The sequence below is a fragment of the Chaetodon trifascialis genome, chromosome 13, assembly GCF_039877785.1.
Source record: "Chaetodon trifascialis isolate fChaTrf1 chromosome 13, fChaTrf1.hap1, whole genome shotgun sequence".
Taxonomy (NCBI): Eukaryota; Metazoa; Chordata; class Actinopteri; order Chaetodontiformes; family Chaetodontidae; genus Chaetodon; species Chaetodon trifascialis.
Genome location: NC_092068.1, coordinates 26,379,391 through 26,401,119, shown reverse-complemented (window position 1 = coordinate 26,401,119; position 21,729 = coordinate 26,379,391). Strand labels below are relative to the sequence as shown.

Sequence of the window (21,729 nt, the reverse complement as noted above, 5' to 3'; positions counted from 1 at the left end):
CAGCTCACTGATTTCAATCTGCAGTTTTAATCCCACAAGTGCATAAAAAGTCTCGGAGGGTGGTGTGGTGTTTATTTCATCTATAATTTTCTCTCTTAATCACTACAGTAATGTTATCGTACAACTGTTAGAGAGCACACACTTACCCCAAAGAAGTTTATGAAGAACAATCCTGAATTAAGACTGATTAAAGCAAAGATCAGACTCATGATAAACTGCAACGGACCAGAGTCAGTCCAGTCGAGGAGGACGCAGCTCCATTCGCTTCTATCAGTTTCTAGTGTTTTCACTGAAGATGGGACACAGCGACGTCCGCTCACTGTTTGCTTTGTGTTTACTGATGTGAGGATAGTTACATCACAGCTAAATGTGGTCAGAAATGCTAAACGTGTGAACAAAGGTCGAAAGAAAGGATCTGAGTGGAAAGATTCTGACAACACAGTTTCAGTGTGAATGGAGAGGGAGTGAGATGTGCTGACTAAGACTTTCATTTCACTTCCCACATTTTTCTTTCTGACTGTCGCTGTGAGTAACAGTTAATAACCCGGAACGGAAACTTTCCAGCGGCCCACCTGTGGGCCCCAGGAGGCGTTTCGCCTTCTCGCCTATTGACACAGACGCTACGTTCACATTTACAGTCTTATTAAACATTGTTAGAAAGCTAAAGTTCTCATGAATCGATTGATGGAAACGACTTTAAGACACATTCACAGCAGGAGGCTCAATTAAAACCAACAACAGACAACCGTTTTTAAAACTGACACAGCATTGAGGCAACTCACCTCTGACGAAACATCCCACAAAACATCCACAAAGGTCCAGAAGATCCACTGCGGTAAAAACATTTAGTCCAAAACATGAAAATAATCCACAGAAACATGTTTTCTCCTTCAAACCAGCAGGCAATGTGCTCTTCTTCGGGGTTTTTTACAGCTTCAGAAACAAACGCAGATTGGCGCCATCTTGTCTCCAGTGGCAATCAAGATCCACCAAATGAAACCTAACAACCAAAGCAGCCAATAAGGCCTCATTCTCTTCTTCTGTGTGAAGATTAAGCCAATCACAACTGAGTTTGCAGATGACTGACGTTTCAAATAGCCAATGAAATTCGCTTATTGGCTGATTCAAAGTTTCAGTCGGAGTGCTAATAGATAATACACAAGGTTTGAAGTGATAAATACAGTAAATGCTCTCAAAATGATCATAGCTGAAATATAGGTATAGACACATTAAATATGAATACAGAGGACTTTTATTTTTCTTTGTAGCACATCATTCTCCACAAGACACAAAAGTTCATCTTCCAGTTCTTCTGGCTGCTTCAGAGAAACATGGCGTCCATTGTTGCATCACTGACTTTGATGAATTTCAACAAGTCGATTCCAACATGGGATCTGAGGCTCCGCCATTCTCACACAGCAGTCGTGAGTTGTGGTTTTCACCGCTGCTGGCACCGTCTGTTGGTATCTGCGTTTGTGGTGGACGCTGGACTTTAACGTCAAACACGTCCCACTTGTCAGGTATCAGTCCTTTGTTGAAGAGCAGAGACGCCAGGCAGGACACCAGCAATATGGTGACAAAAGTGACCAGCATACAGATGGTCCTGATAGGCGAGTACTGAATGTAGACACCGTCCTCGAGGGTGCATCCTGGAAAGTGTATGACAGGCGGCAGCCCTATCAAAGGCTCTCCACACAGAAGTCTGAAGAAAAACCCCAGCAGGAAGCCCAGAGTGGCGCCGTAACCATTGGAGATGTTGAGGAAGAGCACGCAGACCAGCTGCGGGAACATCAGAATGTAGGCGATTTCTCCACCCAAGACCCAGAAAGCCATAACGCCCGTGTGGAGGAAGGTGAGCGATGTGCCGGCCAGGCCGAACAAGACCACAGCGACACGGATCACCCACCGGAGCTCGTCCTCTGAGGCCTACAGAGAAAGAGGAAGACAGTCAGGCCAGCGGCAGAGTGACAGATTAGATTTTACATCTTTCCAAACTTCTCTCATTCAAGCCATCATTTTTATTTGTATTATTGTTTTGTTGCATTTTCAACACAACATGAAATCCAGCCGGAGTAACAGACTGACAGCAGCATCTCCATCTGTTAACTGACAGATTAGTGTGGCTACACCTTTTACCCTCTTCTCTCCACGTTTACCTTGGTCCTCAGGATCTTCTTGTAGATGTTTGAGGAGAAGATGGAGGCTGCAGACAGCAGGGCAGAGTCCGTCGATGACATCACGGCGGCAGCCACGGCGCCGATGCCGATGACGGAGATGTAGGGTGGGGTTAGGTGGTGCAGGGAGAGGGGTAAAATCAGACCTGTCTGACCTCGTTCAAACGGAGGTGGAGAACCATACGAGGTCAGGTTCCAGTCTAAAGGACAGAAGAGGACTGATCAGACAGACTGACGTGTTAGAGGAGTCACAGCGCAGAGCAGCAGCTGTCAAACACGAATCACTCCACGCCAGCACAGGTGTGAGCAGGTATGACGGATGTGATGATGACTACACCGTGCTCTGGTTCCTCTGGTAGCACATCTCTGCATTCAGTCAAATCTAGTTTCAATTTCAAACTGCTGCTTTACCCGTCGACGCAGCTACAGCCCCGATGAGCACAGGAGGGATCCCAAACGTGGGGATGAGAAATGCTGCAGCGTAACATCGCAACTTGGCCGTGGCTGAGGACGAGGCTGACAGCGTCCTCTGGTGGAAGTCCTGGAAACCGAGGTCTCCTATACTCTTGGAGGGAAAAGGAAATGTTTGCAAGGAACGAGAGATTCAGAGATACAGTAGTTACCTGTAACCATCCACCAACATTCATTTTACACAGCAAATAATACAAAGCTATCAGAAGGCAGGCAGTGTGCGGTTTGAGTAAGAGGAAGGACCAGACCAAAATCTGTGCTTTCAGCCATTTATTGAGTCGCCTTTTCCCTCAGCTGCTCATCTCACTCCTACCACACACCGTCAGCCTTGATCAGTCTCAAAGCATCAAATGCTTTTCTTTACCTTACCAGCAGTAAAAAGATATCGATCCACATCCAGGCTCTGTCTGCAGTCAGGGTGCCGACCCAGGGAGCCTGGAAGGTGTGGTTGAAAGACGTGGTGGTGATGTCAACGGAGGCGGGATTCATGAAGAGGAAAGGGACGCACAACCACTGAGCAGACACACACAACCAACACACATAGAAGGAGAGCTTGTGTCAGAAAGTCACTGAGCGGTGATGTGGATGTCCTTTAAAAGCAGAAACCTCACAGTCTGACTAGAGGCTACAGCCCAGCTAGCGGCTCTGTGAAGCTGCACATGCATTTATTCTATGCTTAGAGCTAAATATCAGCATGCAAACTTGATCACAGTCTGGTTCATACAAGTGAAGATGACGGAGCATCTGATGTTTCTATGGACGTCACTGTAACAGCTATGAGTCCGCGCTAACTCAGATGCAGTTTACCAAATTACCGAGGTGATAAAAATGAGAGTGAGCTGAATGATGTCTGTGTAGGCCACAGAGTAGAGGCCTCCCAGCAGGGTGTAGGTGATGGCCACAGCAGCAGAGATCCAGATGCACACGGCGTAGGACAAATCCAGGATCACACTCATTGTTACTCCTATGAGACACACATGCAGTTTCCATGCACATTCAGAATAAACAAAGAGCACACACGCGTATACAGAGACACATTCACGCATGTTTCTGAGTAACTTCTGGGTGTCTCCATGAAGGAAATGAACATTAAAGAACAATAATAATAAACCTAATGAGGCTGCACTAACAAACATGGCAAACGAGAGAGCGAGGCAACAAAAGCACTGCAGCATTTTGCCTGAAGAAGTACACAAATAAAAACAGTCACAAATGCTGTACAAGTTCACTCAGTGAAACGTGTTCATGCAGTTTGATAGACTGTTACCCAAACTGATCAGCGTTGATGTCACCCAAATAATTTCGGACAGCAGAGGCGCCACGGACAGAAGTCCACTCAGCCTGTCTCCATACTTGATGTGGAAAGGGTCCATCATGGTCACGTACTTCCTGTTCCTCATCGGCTCAGCGAAGAAAAGACCACCTGAAAGAGAAACGGAAAAGAGCTGCAGCTCTGATTCCACTGTGACGTTACAGGTTAAACGTTTCATGCGCTCTCATCCATCTCTTCATTGATCCATTTTCAGACCACAAACCTTAAAGCTGATACAAGATTAAAGAAAAGATCTTACCTTACTTAAAAAGATCTTATCTTACTTAGAAAAAATCTTACCAACAGTGAAAGCGAGCGTCGCTGCCAATGGCATCACAGCCCAGATCAGACCCAGCTTTGGGTCGTAGACGGTCTCAGCTGTGCCGATGATGAAGGTCCCACCAACCCAGGTGGCTGCATGGTGCACACACACACACACACACACACACACACACACACACACACACACACACACACACACACACACACACACACACACACACACACACACACACACACACACACACACACACACACACACACACGGTGTATTTTCACTCCTTGATGAGCTCAACTGAAGACGACCCTCTGCACAGAATAAGCTTGTATAATACAATTTCTTACCTGATTACATTTAACTGACAATATCAGGTGTTTTCTCCAATAAGTCAAAAACTACTTAAAGCAAACAAATAGGACAGAACAGCAGTCACAGTCCCCAGAACATTTGTAATGGTTTGGTTTAACATTAAGGGCAAACTGCTCGGGGTGATCATGATAAATGAATGTGTCTGTTCACTGTAAAACAATCAGTGCAGGGTGGTTGAACTTCTCCAAGAAGATACTGGCTCTCAAGTCCATCCAGTGAAAAGATGATGAAGCCTTCCACTGAGTCCACTCAGCAGCAGACATGCAGCCGTGAGCTGGAGCTCGACTCTGACGGCTGACCGGCTGTCAGCTGTCTGACAGGGATTCAAACCGGCAACCTTCAGGCTGCTCGTGTGCTTTTCTAACCTCTTGGCTACCAGCCCACACTAGCAGGCTAAAACCAGCCCTGAAAATGAAGCCGATGCCTCGTAATCCATCTTGTACAGCAAATATTATAAGAATGATTTGTGGAACACTTGATTAATATTAAATTTTGTTTGCAGAGATTAATGAGACTTTTTCAAGCTGCCTAACATGGTTATCATGAATGAATGAATGAATGAATGAATGAGTGAGTGAGTTTCCTTTTGTGTCTGGTCATTCACATGCATCCATCACTCACAGGATTATTCAGACACATCAGTCCTAACCAAACTTTCCAATATGCCACCAGCATTTAACAGCAGCATGCGCTGACCTCACTGATTTGAACTGCACTGAAATCCAATAACAAATGCATGCAGAGCCTCACGAACACAAAACTAGAAGCATGACCCAAACTTAAAACACAAAGTCTGCCTTGTGTTATAAAGGAAACAGCAGTGAAGCTGCAGGTTGAAGCCGCTGCTCAGAACAGACTCACCGGTTGTGGTGAAGACGCCAACAACCAGGCTGATCTTTCTGTCCCCCAGCAGGGCCATGTCTGTGTGGGTTGCCTGCGTCCTGCTTTCATCCCGTTTGGATTTGATGGAAGCCCAGATGCCGATCCCGAGCACCAGCGCGTAGAATATGATGGTGGCTATCAGCCCCGGGACGTTGAGAGCCATGCTGGGTGTCCGGGAGCGGCGCAGAGCGCGCAATGCAGAGCGCAGCCGCACGCAGCTCGGCTGAAGTCTGAGGCACCCGTCCAACCTGAATAACTGACTGTCAGAGTCTGGGTGTGGCTGCCACATGAGCCTCAGGCTGTACTGACAAGCCAGGCAGCATTGCAGCGCATTTTCTCCAGCAGGGGATAAAAGACGTGTTGATCTACAGTTCAGCTGCATCACTTCGCTGTTGGAGCTCACAGTGATGCAGCTCTGCCAGGATGTCTGCACTCACGGTTTCTTCATGAAGGAAATGAAGAAACAACCAAACTGTGCAGAAAAGGTCAAATATAGCAGAAAAAGAGCGTTCAAGCAGCAAGCTGCCACTCGTGGTTTCATCATGGGCCCACGTGGCTCCCCCCCCTTCCTCAACGTGTTGCTGTCTCCTCAGAGCAGTCTGGTTCATTGTGTGCCTGCAGTGCTGTAACCAAAGGCATCGTGTTTCCTGCAACTTCCTCTGCTCACTTTCCTCTGTTGTGTAAGAAGCTGCAGTCTGACCACTGGACATCCTGTGTCCACGCACCTGTCCACACTCTGCAGAGGAAGACTCAAGAGCTTTTGTTCAGCATCTATCAAACATCACCTGAGCGGCATCAGCTTTTAGATTACTGTATGTTGTTATAGGTTGATAAGAAGTTGGTTTAACTGTGCTGCAGGTCGTTCAGTGTGCACAGCAAACACAGTACGAACCTGTGATCAGTGAGACAGCACGAGCAGACAAAGACATCTAAACTAAAGACCATTTGCTTAAGCAAACAGCCACAGGAGGCACCTGGGTGGGGCAACATCTGTTAGCACTGCTGCTAGCTGGGCCCCCCTTGGAACTCTGCCAAACCATGAAACAAAAATCTGCACAGCGTGATCAGTTATTTTAAAGTTTTAAATGTGACCGCAGAGGAAATTAGAGGCAGCAACATGTCTTCTTAACTTTACAGTCGCTCAGCTGCAGGCGCTGTCTGGACGGCTCACGCCATGATCTCCTCAAAGCTCCATTTTCTGCTGAGAAAAATAAGACAAATGTTTTATGGATCCCTGGAAGGGAAAACTAGTTTCACAGCAGCAAGAAGAGCGAGGTAAGGAAAAAGAATTTCTATATAACTATGAATGAAGTATATATCATCACAGATAACAGCAACGTAATGTGGAAGAGGACGTCCCATTGGTCTTGATATGCATGTTTTATCCACTGATTAGGCTTTAATTAGATTCACCTGTGGTGTGTTAACGAAGCTGTGCTGGCTGTGATTGGACAGGAGAGTTAGCGTTAATTCTGTTCTGCTCTTTTGCCCTTTCCCCCCTCCCCCCTATAAAGCCACGCGTGTGCAAACCCACATTCTGATCCTGCAGATTTCTTTACTGGATAATCCTCAGTAAGTAATATTTCAGTTCAGGATGTGAGTCTTAGTGCTTCTGGAAACATTTTAAGATTAAAAAATGAGTGAACTTTAATCAGACTGCTGACTGGCTGCGGCCTCATCTGCACCTCCGCTGACGGTGCAGACAAACCGGACGGACCTGAGCTCAGACAGGCCGCTGTAGGTTTCCAGATATTTTTTTACTCTCATATTCATAGTCAGTGATTTATTGAATATCTGGACTTTGAGGTCATGAGTTAGGACACATTATGCTTTGAGTCTTGTCTAAAGTCATTTTGGACTTTAGGGTTTGAAGTTGTTGGCCACCAAAACAAGCCACACAGAGACAGCAGTGTCAGCTCTCAGTGGGTGTTTTTGTCCCTTTTTTTGGGGACATTTTATACATAAAACATAACAGAACCAATTAAAATAATCTCTACTCGTGTTCTCAGTTCTAGATCACATTTTTTATTTTCAGTCAGAAAAGAATGGACTCACGATGATCTGCCATCTTTGGTTTAGGTTTGTTGGATTTTAAGAGGACTTGATGACAGTTTAGTCAGTCCAACACTGGACGTGAACGGTCTCTGGAAAAGTTAAAGTCCTGTTTTACCTCCTTCACTGTGACTGTAATGACGTCATGCTACGTCCTGCCTTTGCTGCTGAGAGAACAGTAATCAGTGAGGTTTCTTGTTGGCGAAGCAGCCGTTTAAAGCGCCTGAACAATGTTTTTGTTCTCCTACTGACATGTGAGAGATGAAATACTGTGAAACAACTAACAGAGAGCTGCAGAAGTCAGAATTCTCCACTTTATTGTCAGTCATTGTATCCAGAGCTCGCACAATGAGACAAACATGAGTACTGCCAAAATGTAAACAAATATGAGTATTACAAAATAAAGCTTCTTCTGTTGCACGACAGTAATGACGTTTTGCTGCTCGCTTTGATTTCTGGTCATAACTGGGGAAATACAAGTCTGAAAGGATGCTACAGAAGCTAAAATGTAAGAGTAAAAAATAGAAGTGATTTCAATACAGATGTACATTTTTACAGCCTCGTGTGCGACCAACACGAGCGCGTGAGCAACGCAGCCTTTATGTACGAGGAGTTATGCACACTGTAAAAAATGACGTTTAATACACTCCGTCCTTCTTCAGTCATCTTTATACCGTGATGCTGCAGGATGGTGCAGTGCAGTGTCAGCAGGGTGCACAGAGCTCCCAGTGGACCGTTATGAAAATCAGAGGTTTGATTCCTGACAAAGAGCATCGATGTGAGTCTGTGTCGTCGTCTTGAGTGTTGAGAAGTGTTGAACTTGTCTGTTTTAAGGAGAATCGCTGAGGATGTTATCCAATGGGAGGTTGAAGACAGATAGTGTGTTCACATTCAGAAATCTGTACATATTTACAGAGAGGTCTGTTGCAGCAGGACAGGGCCATGTGAGCTCTTCTGACTCTGGTCTCTTTACGTCTTTCTTGCGTCTCTAAAGATTTAGTTTGATGTGCAGTCGATTGTTGACGTGTAGGAAGGTTCGACGATGTTTTCCTCAGCAGGAAATCACCGGATGTGCCATCAGCCTCCCCTCTCTCTCAGTCTTTGATTTCCTCCTCTATCATCACCTTGTCGTCCAGCCTCATCCCTTCCTCTTCGTCTCTGCTGCCTGTCTCTGGACCAGGACTCGGCGGCAGCAGCTCCATGTCCTTGGAGCTGCTGGTGCTGGCGGCTCTGGCGATCCTGGTGAGCGTCTGCTCGTACGGCGAGGGCAGGTAGACCATGAGGAGCACGCCGTCCGTCACGTCCTGCTCTGAGCTGGAGCTGGGGAGCTGGTGCTCCCTCCGGCTGCGTCGGATGGACGACAGCAGCTCACAGTTCCTCTCTGGGTCCTGCAGGTCCTCCAGGGCGATCACGTTGGCCAATCCCAGCTTGCCATGGAGGCTGAAACCACGCCTGCGGCGCCACATCAGGAAGCCGAGGACGCTGAGGAAGAGGAGGAGGACGGAGACGGTTGCAATGGCGATGGAGGTGATGGCTCCTGCACTGATGATGGCCTCACTCGAGCTCTGGCCCTGTGAGTCAGAAACAAACCGATTGCATGATATATTCTGTGATCATTACAGCACAATTTTAAATATTCTGTCCATCATTCTCACATTAATCACTGCAGTTTCACAATGAATCATAACGCTTTATGTTCATATTCATTGTTTTAATGCAGATGAAAGGATTATTTTTATGTTTCAGGTAAGTAACTTTTAGATGCAGTGTGCTGAAAGTGAGAAGACTAAGTGTCTGCTTGTTGGAGGAAATTAACAATCATAGACAAAAAAAATCATATTTGCTCATAAAAGGTTAGTTAGTGCTCAGATAACATCTGGCCAGCAGAGGGCGCTGTCAGTCACAAACATCTGTTTGGCCTCTTGATCTGTAAATCTGTAAAAAAAAACTGCTCATGACTCGTTTGAGCACACAGCTGCTGAATATAATGTCAGTATTTAAAGAGCGGAATACAAGTAAATATCTGATTTTTATGAAAGCAAATAAATGAAGTGTTGGTTTTAAAGAGTCACTGCTTCTGAAATAACACAAAAGATTAAGAAGATCTTTTAACCACAAACCACCTGTAAAACTGTTTTTTCAGCTTCAGACCTCATCTGAGCTGCGAAATAAAAAAAAAAAACTTATAACGATGGTGTTCCTGTTTTGTTTCCTGCTTTTAAAGACACACTTGAAATGTTTTACGCTCCAGTGTCGATGCTGCTTTTGTTTTTGAGTTCTGGATGAGGATGTTTTCACAGCTTCATCTCTTGGATCGTGGTTTAATTTTCTTTTAATTCTTACAAACTAGACTGAATGCAGATATTTTTCACTGTACGGAAAAGATTTCTTTTGGTGTGACTGCTGATGGTGTGAAAACATCATTTCCAGAAGACACAGAAATAAATCCACATTGAATTTTGCACTTCTAAAGTACCTCCATAATGATTTAAAAAAAGGAAAAGCAACATTTATTGGGCCTTAAAATTTAAATGAAAACTTTAAAATGATTTAAATAAGGACTTCACCTGGCATAGGACACACTTTGTTATATTATCTCTTTGGCCAAATGCCAGAATTTTGCTCATTTGCTGCATAAAGCCAAGAACATGTGCAAGCTCGTATTTAGATTTTCTGTCTTTACTGGATTATCTACACATGCTTCTGTTTGTAACACTGGTCACAGACGTTTAAGAGAGTCAAGAAGTCTGGAAACTTCTTGTTTGATCTGCTGCATTAATCTTTTTTTAAACTGAAGCTGGATCAATTAAAAAGTGACGAGATTCGTTAATTAACACTACTGTTAGATTTGGATCAACTCACCGATGCCTGTCTGTCGGTGGAGGGCAGAGCCGAGGGTCCGGGGGACCAGTCCAGAGAGTCCCGGCCGGCCGGTCCAAACTTCATCCAGCTGCTCTCCATCAGAGACCGCATGGTGGACGGGTGGAGGATCCGAAGCCCAGCCGGAGCCAGGGGCGCTCAGAGGAGGTACGGTGGACGGAGAGACGAGGAGGACGAGTCCGCTGCGAGCTCTGAGGGACACTGACTGCAGGGCTGAAGCGATCAGCCTGAAATAACACCCGAGAAGGGGAGGGGGAGGAAGAAATGAGGCCAGCAGACAGTCCGTGTGTCCAGCTGAGAGGAGACACGTCGCCGGTCCTGATGGGAGGATTTACAGCTGCTGGGAGCAAAACACAACTGTGTGTGTGTGTGTGTGTGTGTGTGTGTGTGTGTGTGTGTGTGTGTGTGGACCATGGTGGAGGGAGTGTGTGTGAAGCACAATAAGAGAAAACACCAACAAATACTCCACTTTGATTAATTAAAAAAGTCAGCTGTTGATTTTAATCTTTAATCCTCGGTTTGAATACAGTCAATCGAAGGTGAACAATGACCTCACCTGGACTGGGGAGGTGCAGGTAGACTAACGAGTCCTCCCTCATACATGACAGAAAAGGTCGTTTGTGTCATTTTGGAAAACACTGACGGTTTCAAAGAAGACTATTGGCTGTGGCTGGAGAAGCTGAGCGACCGTCAGGCTCTTGTCCAATCCTTGGGGAACAGAATCAGATCTTTCTGCAGACTCGCTGCCCTGAGCACATGGCTGACGTTAGCACGCCTCACCCATGGGATAAAGCTCACTGACAGTTTCAGTTTTGGAAGTGTAAAGACGCTTTACACTTAAGCCTGACGGGATGCATCCAAACATCACTGGTTGCACGCTGATCGATACGATACAGCACACACAGGCAGCCTGTTCCCAGTTTAACTGTTTTAAACTGGTTTCAAACAAACATCAAAAGGGGAAAGTCTGACATCAGTCTTGGGGATCATGTGTCTGAGAAACATCTGTTTTGGGGTTGCAGGGAGCTGATTGGTCCATTATTCTCACTACACATGCTGCCACTGCGTGACGTCATAAGAGAGCACAAGTATGTTTCTACGCAGATGACACACAACTGCACATCTACGCTGAACCAAATGATGCTGCAGCTACAGACTCTGTGACTGACTGTCTGTTGTTAATAAAAACATGGATCAGCAATAAAGACAAAACTGAAATCCACCAGTTGACCCCCAAAAAACTTAAAACATTCAAACCTCTTTAGCTCGGCTGTAAACCAAGAAGACAGGGCACATTAATCCAGATTTAGCTGCTTTGTGGTGGCTTTAGGACTGATTTTAAGGTCCTCCTCCTTGTAAACAAAGCCCTTAATGGACTAGCACCAAGCTACAATGCTAACTTGCTGAAGCAGATTGAGAGTAAATGCAGGAAAACACAAGTCACTGCATTTGCTGGACTTAAATTAGTTCTAACATGAAAGCCACCAGCTGCTCCGATAGTTATTCCTGTGATCGTAAAATACTGTAGGAGGTATTTAAGCAGATTGTTATCGTAGATGTGGGCATGTGACAGTACAACTCGATGACAAACACATGAGATAAACGGCTTTTATTGTACAACACATGGAGCAGACAGGCCTCCTGGAAAAGCACTTTGAAACATACAGCAGTTACACATCTGTAAGACTGAGCTCAGGGGAGAAGAGGGAGGCCAGAGCAGGTTAGAAACATCAGGAGCAGAGATTACAGGTGCTTTTCTTTGATATCAAAAGCAGAAAAAATACACTTTTAGAAATCACAGTCACAACATGAGCTGACCTGTGGACGTCAGTCCGACAGCGAAGGAAGCAAACAGGCAAACGAGCCGCCTGAACGAATGAGCGCTCTCATCGGTTTTCATCCAAAGGGAACAAACAATCAGGTGTTGGCATTTAATACTCAGGTGACCTTTTTTCTGAAGTCCTGCCATATTTTATACCGTCTGCATCTCACACACACACACACACACACGCATGCACGCACACACAAACACCTCGTCTTTGGAGAAGCGAGTTACGCAAACTTAAGTGAATAAAAAAAAAAAAAAATAACAATCTTGTCATTGTCAGTGGTTCAAGTGCAGCAGCTCAAGATCCAGTTTAAAGTAAGCAGCAGCGAAGGAGGGAGAAGCAGACGTAACAGAAGACAGCTGTGACGCTCAGCCGTGAGGACAAACTGAGCATCATGTCATCACTGAAATCGATTGTCTGCACATCTCTGAACTAATTAATTACAATTACTGCTGCTTCGACTCTTTATTCACTGCATGTTTATATGTTTAGTTCATTTTAAAGTTGTACTCCAGCAAGTCAAAGGTCAAACTACCAGAGACAGAGACGTCCTGCCCTTATTCTTTAACATGAGTCAAGCTTCAAAGCAACTGAATCCTACATTTCCCACAATGCACCTCAATGTCAGACCGTCACATCTGTCAAACTTCACGCTCGCAGTTAACGTCACCAAACCCGAGCAGAGACACTTTGTCTTCGTGAAGACATTCTACAACTGTCCTCTCAGGCTGGACTGACACTGCGTCTCCCTGCAGCTCAGCCAAGGCGCCATTTTCACCAAAGATGTCTCACAGCTCTGAGCATAATGTCTGTTTTCGTGCACGAGCTCATGGACAAAAGGTAGCACCTGAAAAACCAGAGATGAAAGCATCGGGTGTGTTTGACGCGTCCATGCAGATGACGTCAGGGACGCCACAGGACGATTATTCTCACAGCTGTACGATGATACAGCGTCTAATGTCTGACATAGTGATGAACACGAACGCTAACATTGTCTTGACCCCTGGACCCTCCTAAAACCTGACTTGCTTGGACATCCATCACTCAAAGCTAAAGTTAACGACTTGAGTGCACAGTTCAAAGACGCCTGGCCGGGGTTACCCTTCATTCCTCTGGTTCTATACGACGGCCCGTCACATGATCTCCCGCTTTAGAAACTGTGTCAGATGTCTGGGTCATGCATACGCTTTCTCCATCAGCGCCTGACAGCAGGGCAACACGGTCAAAGCTGCTTTGCTTCCACTCCTACGCTCTCAGACGGCCGCTGCACACTAAACCATCAGAAATGGATTTATGCAGCCAACAAGGCAGCCAGTCAGTGAGGCCGATCGCTCGCCAATCCACGAGCTCTCTAAAACTAGTTCAATGACTTTTTTAAGCAAAACATCTTCAGCTAAAGTTGGGTTGGTTTTTTTTTTACGCTTTTTCAGGAAGTTCTTCTGTTTTAGCAATCCGTCTGAGCCCTGAGGAAAGTATACTAGGTCACTGCCTCTTCAATCTGTTCAGGGTCCCAAATCCCTCGACTGCACAATAAGACCTAACTGTGGATGATTTTACTGTAAAATATTAGTAGAAATGCGATTACAGTTTCCAGCACAAGGGCAAAAGACGGAGCCGCACAAATCAGAAAGCAATAAGAGCTTAAAAACGGAGTTTCTTATGAAGACTTTGTTGATGGAACACATGACAATGGACGGATTTGGAGCTCCTCTTCACAATTGAACTATACCCAAGAGCATCAAATCTGCTTAGAGTGCAGATGACGTTCGTGGTCGCGGTGATCTTCAGCGTGCCACAACCTCTGCGTTCATGATTCAATCTCCTCTTAATCTCAGCGCTGCTATGTCAAACATACATTAGCAGTAAAACTGCAGAAAAGAAGCAGAGACAGAAGATTCATCTCATCGTTGGAGGTTGACAGAAGCCACATGGGCACGCACACAATGTCCACCAGGCTGAAAGCAGGATAATCACCAGTGAACGAAGGCAGGCGAAGCAGGAATCATCGCAAACTGTCGGTGGAGAGTTGTTGCACGACACTGACACATTAGTCGACTGCGTTTTTTTAGATGGAAACGCTGTCGTGGACTTAACACCAGCTAAATCCTCCCCTTAACTGCTGCTGATCACACTGATGGCCGACAACATCTGTCCACTCGCCGCTCGCCCTCGAGCGGGGAACAGGGACAAACGGGGACGGGTCAGGGACACCGGGAGGGGCCGAGGGACGGCAGAGACAGGCCAGGACAGAGAGGCGAGACACACTAATGCTATTTGTCATTCGCTGGACAGTCGGAAAGGACTACTTTGTCGGAACAAAAGTGCAAAGGACTGACCCTGCAGAACAGATTTCCTCGTAGGAACTGGGGCGAGACTTTTCTCAGATTCTGTTTTCTGATGTTTCAGTTTGGCTGCAGGTCTCCAGTAAACTTACATTTGAAATATTTAAGTATTTTGAGCTCCGTCAAAGCCCTCTGTGAGAAATGTTCAGAGTGCACTGCAGCCCTCTAGAGCAAAGACCATCAGACAGGAACAGGGTGTGAAGTTGCTCATTCAGCAGAAAATCGTGATTTGAAGCTGCTTTTTTAGATGAAAGTGAGAAGACTTTAAGTTTAATAGATCAGGGCACGTGACGGGAGAGACACTGATGTCCCAAAGGGGGGGGCTTCAGTTATTTGACTTGTTGCTGTCAGGCAAGCTGAAACTTTCCAATCCACATTTTCTCATAAAACAGAACCTGAACTGCCTCCATCAAAGAGCAGATGAAGAGACCAGCCTCAGGTTGGTTCCTCAGGTTCCTGCAAAGTTAATGTGCAGCCCAAAATCTGTAACTCAGTGCTGCAAAAAGTAGTAAATGGCCACACAAAAGTATCCATGTAGGAGTGGAGAAATTAGTGTTGGTTGGACCCTTAACGCCTCGTTTCAGGTCCAGTTCCTCTGATGGCCACCAGACGCTCAGATGTGACTGAGGTTACGATTTGTTTCATTAAAAAAGCAACAGAATCTCAAAAGCCAGGTGTAGGTGGAGCATTAGCTTGACTGACAGGTGTCTCAGCCTATCACGTTCGGTCACGGTGGCGCTTGGAACAGTGTGAAACTCCAGCTTCTCTGCAGAAACCTGTGCTCGACGGCAGACATGCTCCAGTTCGTACGCTCGTCATCGCGTTTCTTCGCCGTCGTTCTGGCCTAAATCTCTGTCAGAGTCTCGCTCTGTAAACGGTATTTAAAGCTTATCCCCGTCGCTTGAAGAATCGTGTTGTTTTTTTGGTGCCACTTTGGTCGTGGACAGCTGGCCAAGAGGGACAAATGAGGCCACGAACGAGGCAGCAGAGGGAGCAGTGAGTGCAGACGGGAGGACGAAGCCTCAGACGTGAGGAGCTCATCAGCTCACATTCGAATCAGTCCATCCTGACAACCAGTCACACTGTAACTACGCATCTGCTGGATTAGAGTCAGAGGTTTTTAGACTTTCTGGTTTCAAGGTGGAGTTATACTTTGTAAACACTTGCATGGCTTCGTTCTCTGGAGACATAAGCTGACGACCTGCAGACTGCAGAGGTCCGTCCACAGATGTGCAGCCTGAGCGACTGGTGGTCTCAGTCTCAGGTTCAGTACGTAAGAATGACGATCTCAGCAGAGCTTTACCAAACAACCAGAGCTGAAAGTGCTAAACTTATCCTGAGGGTGGCACCGGCGGGGAGGTCACTCAAATCTGAAGGGTTCATCCTCATCCTCACTCGTTCTTTTTGCTTGACTGAAACGTTCTCTTCTCTGATGTAACACTGTAAATCTAATATACATGTAATATGCATCATCTGGACGGGAGCTCTGGACCACTGGCTGCACAAAAGATATCTGAGGCTTCAGCTGGAGATTTTCCAACTTTTCACAGATGAAAAGACGAGTCCTTTGATCAAATAGAGAAATCGGTACAAAAGACGGCGTCTGATTAGTGCCTGAGGAAATGAATTTAAACTGATGATGCTGTGCATTTCTTCAAGCTACAACAGTCCAGACTTCATGCACTTCATTGCAATAAAGCTGTAGACGCGGTGCAACTGTAAAACTCTAAAGCAGCTCTTAAAAAATGATAAATATGACACATGAAATATTTTAAATAAGAAAGCATTTACATAAATATGCATACACACGTCAAAGAGAAATAATAAGTGAGTATATCGTGCACTTCGAACATTAAAACACACACACTGTACGTGGTATTCGGTTAAAATAAAGCAAAACATTCAGCTGAAGGTGAATGAGGCCGCACAGTATTTAAAGCTGGATAGAAAACATTCACATAAGTCCAACCAAACAAGCTTCCAGTGGACGTGACGTGGCCTCGCTCTGACTCTGAGGAGATAAAAACAGCATTTAAGTTCAACATGTGGCCTAATTTCAGCTGCTTGTTGTCTGTCGCTGTGTGTTTGTGCATCTGCATGTTTGTGAGTTGGCAGGCAGCTCTTCCCTGACCCCCCATCGTTATCAGTAACTGTAGGTTCAAAGGAATAATGTTCCTTAAAGGGACCCGGTGGAGTTTTTGACCTCATGCAGTCTGTGTGTTGTTCGCGAGACATGCGAGGACAAAGTGATAACCTGCTCAAACGTCTGGTGTGTGGAAGCCATAAGTGACAAAGACGCTGGACAAAGAGACGAACTACTGGACAAACTTCACTTCATGTCGCTGAACAGCTGTTGACAGTTGTGGGTTTGTTTACTAGAAAACTCCACAGGGCCCTTTAAAGTGTTGATGCGGCTTCATGTTTAAAAGCTCTGACGGCGTGTGTGTGTGTTTGTGTTCTCTTTTGCGTGTTTTGTGTGGAAACTTAAACTGAGGAACAAGAGGCAGAAATGACAGCTTCATCATCCAATCACAGAATCCTTCATAAACTGACCAAATCCTTCATCCTGCATCAGCCAATCAAATCCTCCGACCTACTGTCACATGATGTTCGCCAACGCCTTCCCTGCTCGTCAAATTTGGATGATGACATCAGTTTTCTCATCACTCAGTTAAGGCCGTTCCACCATTATGATGTCACAGCCTGCATCAGTCAATCAAACCTTCATCAACCTAGCACACAGCGGCACCGTCACATGATGGCGTCAAACCAATCGAACTCATCTTTCTGTTTCCGTCCTTCGCTGACAGACGGACTGCGCTCTCCATCAGATGCTTCAGCGTTTCTTCGCCGCGGTGTCACAGAATGATGTCATAGAGTCTGCCGACGCGACCCAGCCACTCACGCAGCGCCTGGCGGACGCGGGCGTCGGTCACGTGACAGGACAGCTGGCTGAGGCAGGGGTAGAGCGCCGGCTGGAGCGCCAGGAACGAGGGGTCCGACAGGAGGAGGACCTGATTGAGCAGGGTCAAGACCATGTTGGTCCAAGCCTGCAAGCAGAGAAACCGAGTCAGCGGCGAGCACACGGTCATGTGATCAATCAAGGCCGACAGCTAATCTAAAACTTAAACTGCGCTCCTGCTTTCCTAAACGTGCCCCTTAAAGAAGTGAGATATGCCATAAATGCTGTGACTGACACCACAATTCAGTATCATATTAATATCTGCAAATGTCTGAAACATCTTGAACAACTGACAGTAAATGTTCTCTAACCTGCTAACTTTTCGAACGAGACAAAAACAGAGTTAACCTCGTGTGGCGGGCGACGGCCCCTCGCTCTGTACCTGTATCTGAGCCTCAGAGTCCCTCAGAGAGATGCTGTGCGAGCTGATGGTGGATCCTGAACGTGGTCTCTTCTCCTGTCTCAGGACTTCAGGTCCCGCGCTGACCGAGTGCCTCAGTGGCGGAGCCTGCTGGTCCACCAGATGCTGGGGCCTCTGCGGGGGTCTCTGCGGCTCCACGGGGGCCCTCCTCTCCCCGCCGCCCCCTCCCGCGGCGGCCGCCCGGCCCTGCTCCTTCATGAACAGGTTGACGTGGCTCTGCTGCGGCTGCTGCTGCTGCTGCTGTTTCCTGCGTTTGTACTCCATCATCAGCTTGCTGATGGTTTTGTCTGTGGCGATGGTGTACAGTTTGTTCCCGGCGCTTTCCCACCATTCCTTTCTCCTTCCCGGTCCGGTGCTGCCAGGAGTCCCTGCCGAGCTTCCCGTGATGCTGGAGTCTCTCCTCTCACCGGTCCGGAAGTGGTGGGGCAGACTGCCTGTGCAGCTGTGAAGAGACAGGAGACGCGGTTGCTGTGAGTGGACGGCTGGACGGACAGCATGCAGCACTGAACGAGAGTCAACAGACACACCCTGCGATGCATTTTACACCCGCAGCCCTGAAAACAAGCCCGTCGACTTCTTTTAATCACAGCCAGGGCTGTGTTCAGACTGATGTTAGCATGTTAGCACATTAGCTGTGTGAGCCGTAGCGGCGTGCACCTCGCTCATTTTCTACAAGGTTCAACTGAATTGAACTTTGACCATGAATGCATCAACTTCTGCAACACATTTTTGGTTCTGATGGGAAGCAGAAATTCTCAGACCTGAATCCTGGGCTGGGGGTGGGCGTGTCTCCCGGCGACGCTGCGCTCACATCCGCTGTCTGACACCTGTACCCGCCCTCCTCTGACGGCGTCCCCCTCGCCGAAAGCCCGCTCGCTGACGTCGGGGTGGACGTCTCGGACTGGAAGACAGGCAGGAAGACGACGTGATCTCCTCCTCCTGCTCCTCCTCTCACCAGCGCCACCTCCTCCAGCGTGCTCTCCAGGTCTCGGTGCATTTGGATGTAGCTGCTGCACAGATCCATGCACAGCTTGTAGAGGCGTTTGACCAGCCAGGCCCAGTCTGCGCTGCCCAGCGGCTGCACGCTGAGAGACGGGATGGGGGCTCGCCAGTGATGCCGTTTATCCCGGCCGCGAGGGGGGCTGACCTGAAGCGCGGGGTGAAGTGGATGATTTGATTTTTGACATAACAACAACACGAATAACTGATCTTCTTGTTACATTAGGAGGGTGAAAAGTTCAGGAAAACCTCGATAAAGAGGATTGAAAAGAGAGCAGCGGGACGACTAATCCAGCCAAATGTTTGACCTCTGCAGGCACCTGTACTGCTTTCTCTGTCTGCAGTGTTTAGCTTCTGTGGCTGTCGCTGCTCATCCTCTGCACACAGTCCTGATTCTAATTCTGATTTCTAAAGATAACAGATGAGGCTCTGTGCAGCTCTTAGTACTCAGAACAGGAGCTGTGTGCGTTTGCATCACCTGTGCTGTTTCTTCAAAGATGTCTTCGTCCTCTGAGGAAGCAGAACCAGGGTGAGAGGAGTCCGAGCTGCCCTCCTCTTCCTCATACAGGATCCTCTTCACCTAAACACAGAAACAGTTTTGACTGCTGATGAGTTCTTATCGGTTTCATCTTCAGCGGCGGCTAACGCGTTGCTACGAGGTGATCATGGTGTCTCCAGGAGGCTGCTGATGTTAATATGTGATTTCTGTGTCCTTAGTAGGTGGATGCTGAAAGGTTACTAAAGTGTGAGATGAAAAATAAATGAATTAGTAAATTTTAATGTATTAATTTTCTGATGCATTTGTTCCAAACATAAAAATACCTGCACTGAACTTCTTCAATTACACCTACCAAAAACACAAAAGCAGAACAGAAAACACAAAATAAATCTGAAACATCTGGCAAACGAAAAACAACAAAACTAAATAAAGTCAGTGAAAACAAATTAACTTGAAGCTGCATAAATCATTTTTCAAGCTGAACGTCACGTGCACGTTTGGCGTATTACAAACCATACAGTTGGCTAATGTGTTAGCAACATTAGCATTAATCTGAACAGAGGTGTGTAACATGTGGCTAAAAGTCACCGGCTGGAATCAAATTGGTGAGGTTGTGGAGGTCATGTGGCCACGAGGGATGTACAGTAACCATTCAGCTACCAAGGAGCTCCCTCCACCAACTCAGCAGAACAGCTTCTGACGCTTTAGCTGCTAGCTGCTGTTCCACTTCTTCCACCATCTAGTCTCCATCTCATGTGCCTGTTTGGTGCTGAGCAGGCAGCATGCAGTGGGTTCATCAGAGCTTCTTCAATGAAAGCAGAGAGCGCTGAGACTGAGCCAAGGCAGAAAAGCTGAACACAAGCTGAAAGACGCTAAAAGGGGAACCTCAGCGTCGGGTGACGATGACTGCAGCTTTAAAGTACACAATGAATGAAGCGACTGAAGAGCTCCGACGGCTGGTTTCTACCTGCTGCGCCGTCATGCTGTCGGCTTGGCTCAGCGTGGCGCACAGCAGGGCCTGGAAGTACAGGTTGAAGCTCATGGCAGACTGGCGGTAAAGGTTAGCTGCTCCACAAACACCCGACACCTTCATCAGCAGGTACTTCAGACCCGGTCGGGTGTCGAAGTCGCGCGCCGTCCTGCAGAGGATCAGTCGTCATTAGTCAGCTGATCAACATTATTATTATTATTATTATCATCAATCGACTCTTAGTTTGACAGCAGCAGGATTACAGACACATAAAACACTGTCATCTGCATAGATGACTTTCTGGTTGCAGTAACCTGTAAGAGTCCAGCAGCAGATCCAGGATTATGGCTAAATTAGTCATTGAGATGTAGCGCAGGAAGCCCGCTGTGCTTCTGCTGGGGTCAGAGGTCACAGGCGTGACCTTCTCGTGGCCTTCCGGCTGCTTGACGAACTCCTCCAGCAGGATGTCGTAGAGGTTTTGGAGCAGGACTTGGTGGGACAGCAGGCTCACCACGATGGTCCGGAACGGGATCCTGCAGGGTTCAGAAAACGGGTCAAATGTGCGAGCGGCACATTTTAGGCAACATGAACCTGCACGCTGTCGGACCCAGTTTTCAGGGTTTATCACATCTCAGAGCACCGACACGTTCCACACATTCCCTCCACTCTGTGCAGCTCTACCAGTTAGTTTGACTTTGGAGCTCGAACAGAGCCTTAATGTACGTGGGCACGTTCAGTTTAATCAGACAATCACAGCGAAGGTCACAGAAAACAGTCTTACCCAATTTTCCTTTAACCACGGCAGCAGAGAGACAAGCAAAGACAGTCAGTGAGTTAGTTAACGACCGCATTTAAGTGTCCCATCCCAAAACAAAAGACTGCATGTCCTCTTTGTTTCTATGAAAGCTGCTTTCATTTTTAATTTCACGCTTCTGTTCTGTATTTATAAGGACGACACGCATGAATCAGAAAAGTGCCAGCTGGGTCACTTTCCACCGCAGTCCTTTGGCAGGACGCCTGGTCTCTTCTGCATATTTAGAAAAAACACATATATGTAACACGAGGAGGAAAATAATATACTTCTGCACTCCGTCCAATATTTCCATTTTAAGAAAAGTCTTCAAAACAGCTGAGTTCAAACACCATGAAGCACAAAGCCGAGACACAGTGTGCTTCAGCGCTGTATGAAAAGCACACAGAAGGCGACAGAAGCATGTTGTTTGAGTTTAATGTGTTAAAATCTGCTGAAATCTTTAGTCTGAATTAAACTGGCACCAAAAACTGAAG

General features: G+C 46.7%; 2 protein-coding genes across 2 annotated transcripts in view; both read right to left on the bottom strand.

Annotated features, from left to right (window-relative positions):
- Positions 1-1,235: 1,235 nt before the first annotated feature.
- LOC139341372 (high-affinity choline transporter 1-like) lies at positions 1,236-5,714 on the bottom strand. The gene is made up of 8 exons (XM_070977877.1): positions 5,468-5,714; positions 4,258-4,371; positions 3,913-4,068; positions 3,461-3,609; positions 3,015-3,158; positions 2,586-2,739; positions 2,157-2,374; positions 1,236-1,926 (listed from the first exon to the last, which is right to left on the bottom strand). Exons 1-8 carry the CDS (start codon positions 5,649-5,651, stop codon positions 1,369-1,371), a joined length of 1,677 nt encoding a protein of 558 aa, XP_070833978.1. The 5' UTR covers positions 5,652-5,714; the 3' UTR covers positions 1,236-1,368.
- A 6,300-nt stretch (positions 5,715-12,014) lies between these two features.
- arfgef3 (ARFGEF family member 3) overlaps positions 12,015-21,729 on the bottom strand; it is a 40,054-nt gene continuing 30,339 nt past the window's right edge. The window contains exons 36-41 of the mRNA XM_070977198.1: positions 20,757-20,975; positions 20,440-20,611; positions 19,452-19,553; positions 18,736-19,121; positions 17,936-18,416; positions 12,015-17,641 (exon numbers count right to left, since the gene is read on the bottom strand). Coding sequence (XP_070833299.1) covers positions 17,450-17,641; positions 17,936-18,416; positions 18,736-19,121; positions 19,452-19,553; positions 20,440-20,611; positions 20,757-20,975 — 1,552 coding nt within the window. The 3' untranslated portion in view covers positions 12,015-17,449. The remainder of the gene's footprint in view (positions 17,642-17,935; positions 18,417-18,735; positions 19,122-19,451; positions 19,554-20,439; positions 20,612-20,756; positions 20,976-21,729) is intronic.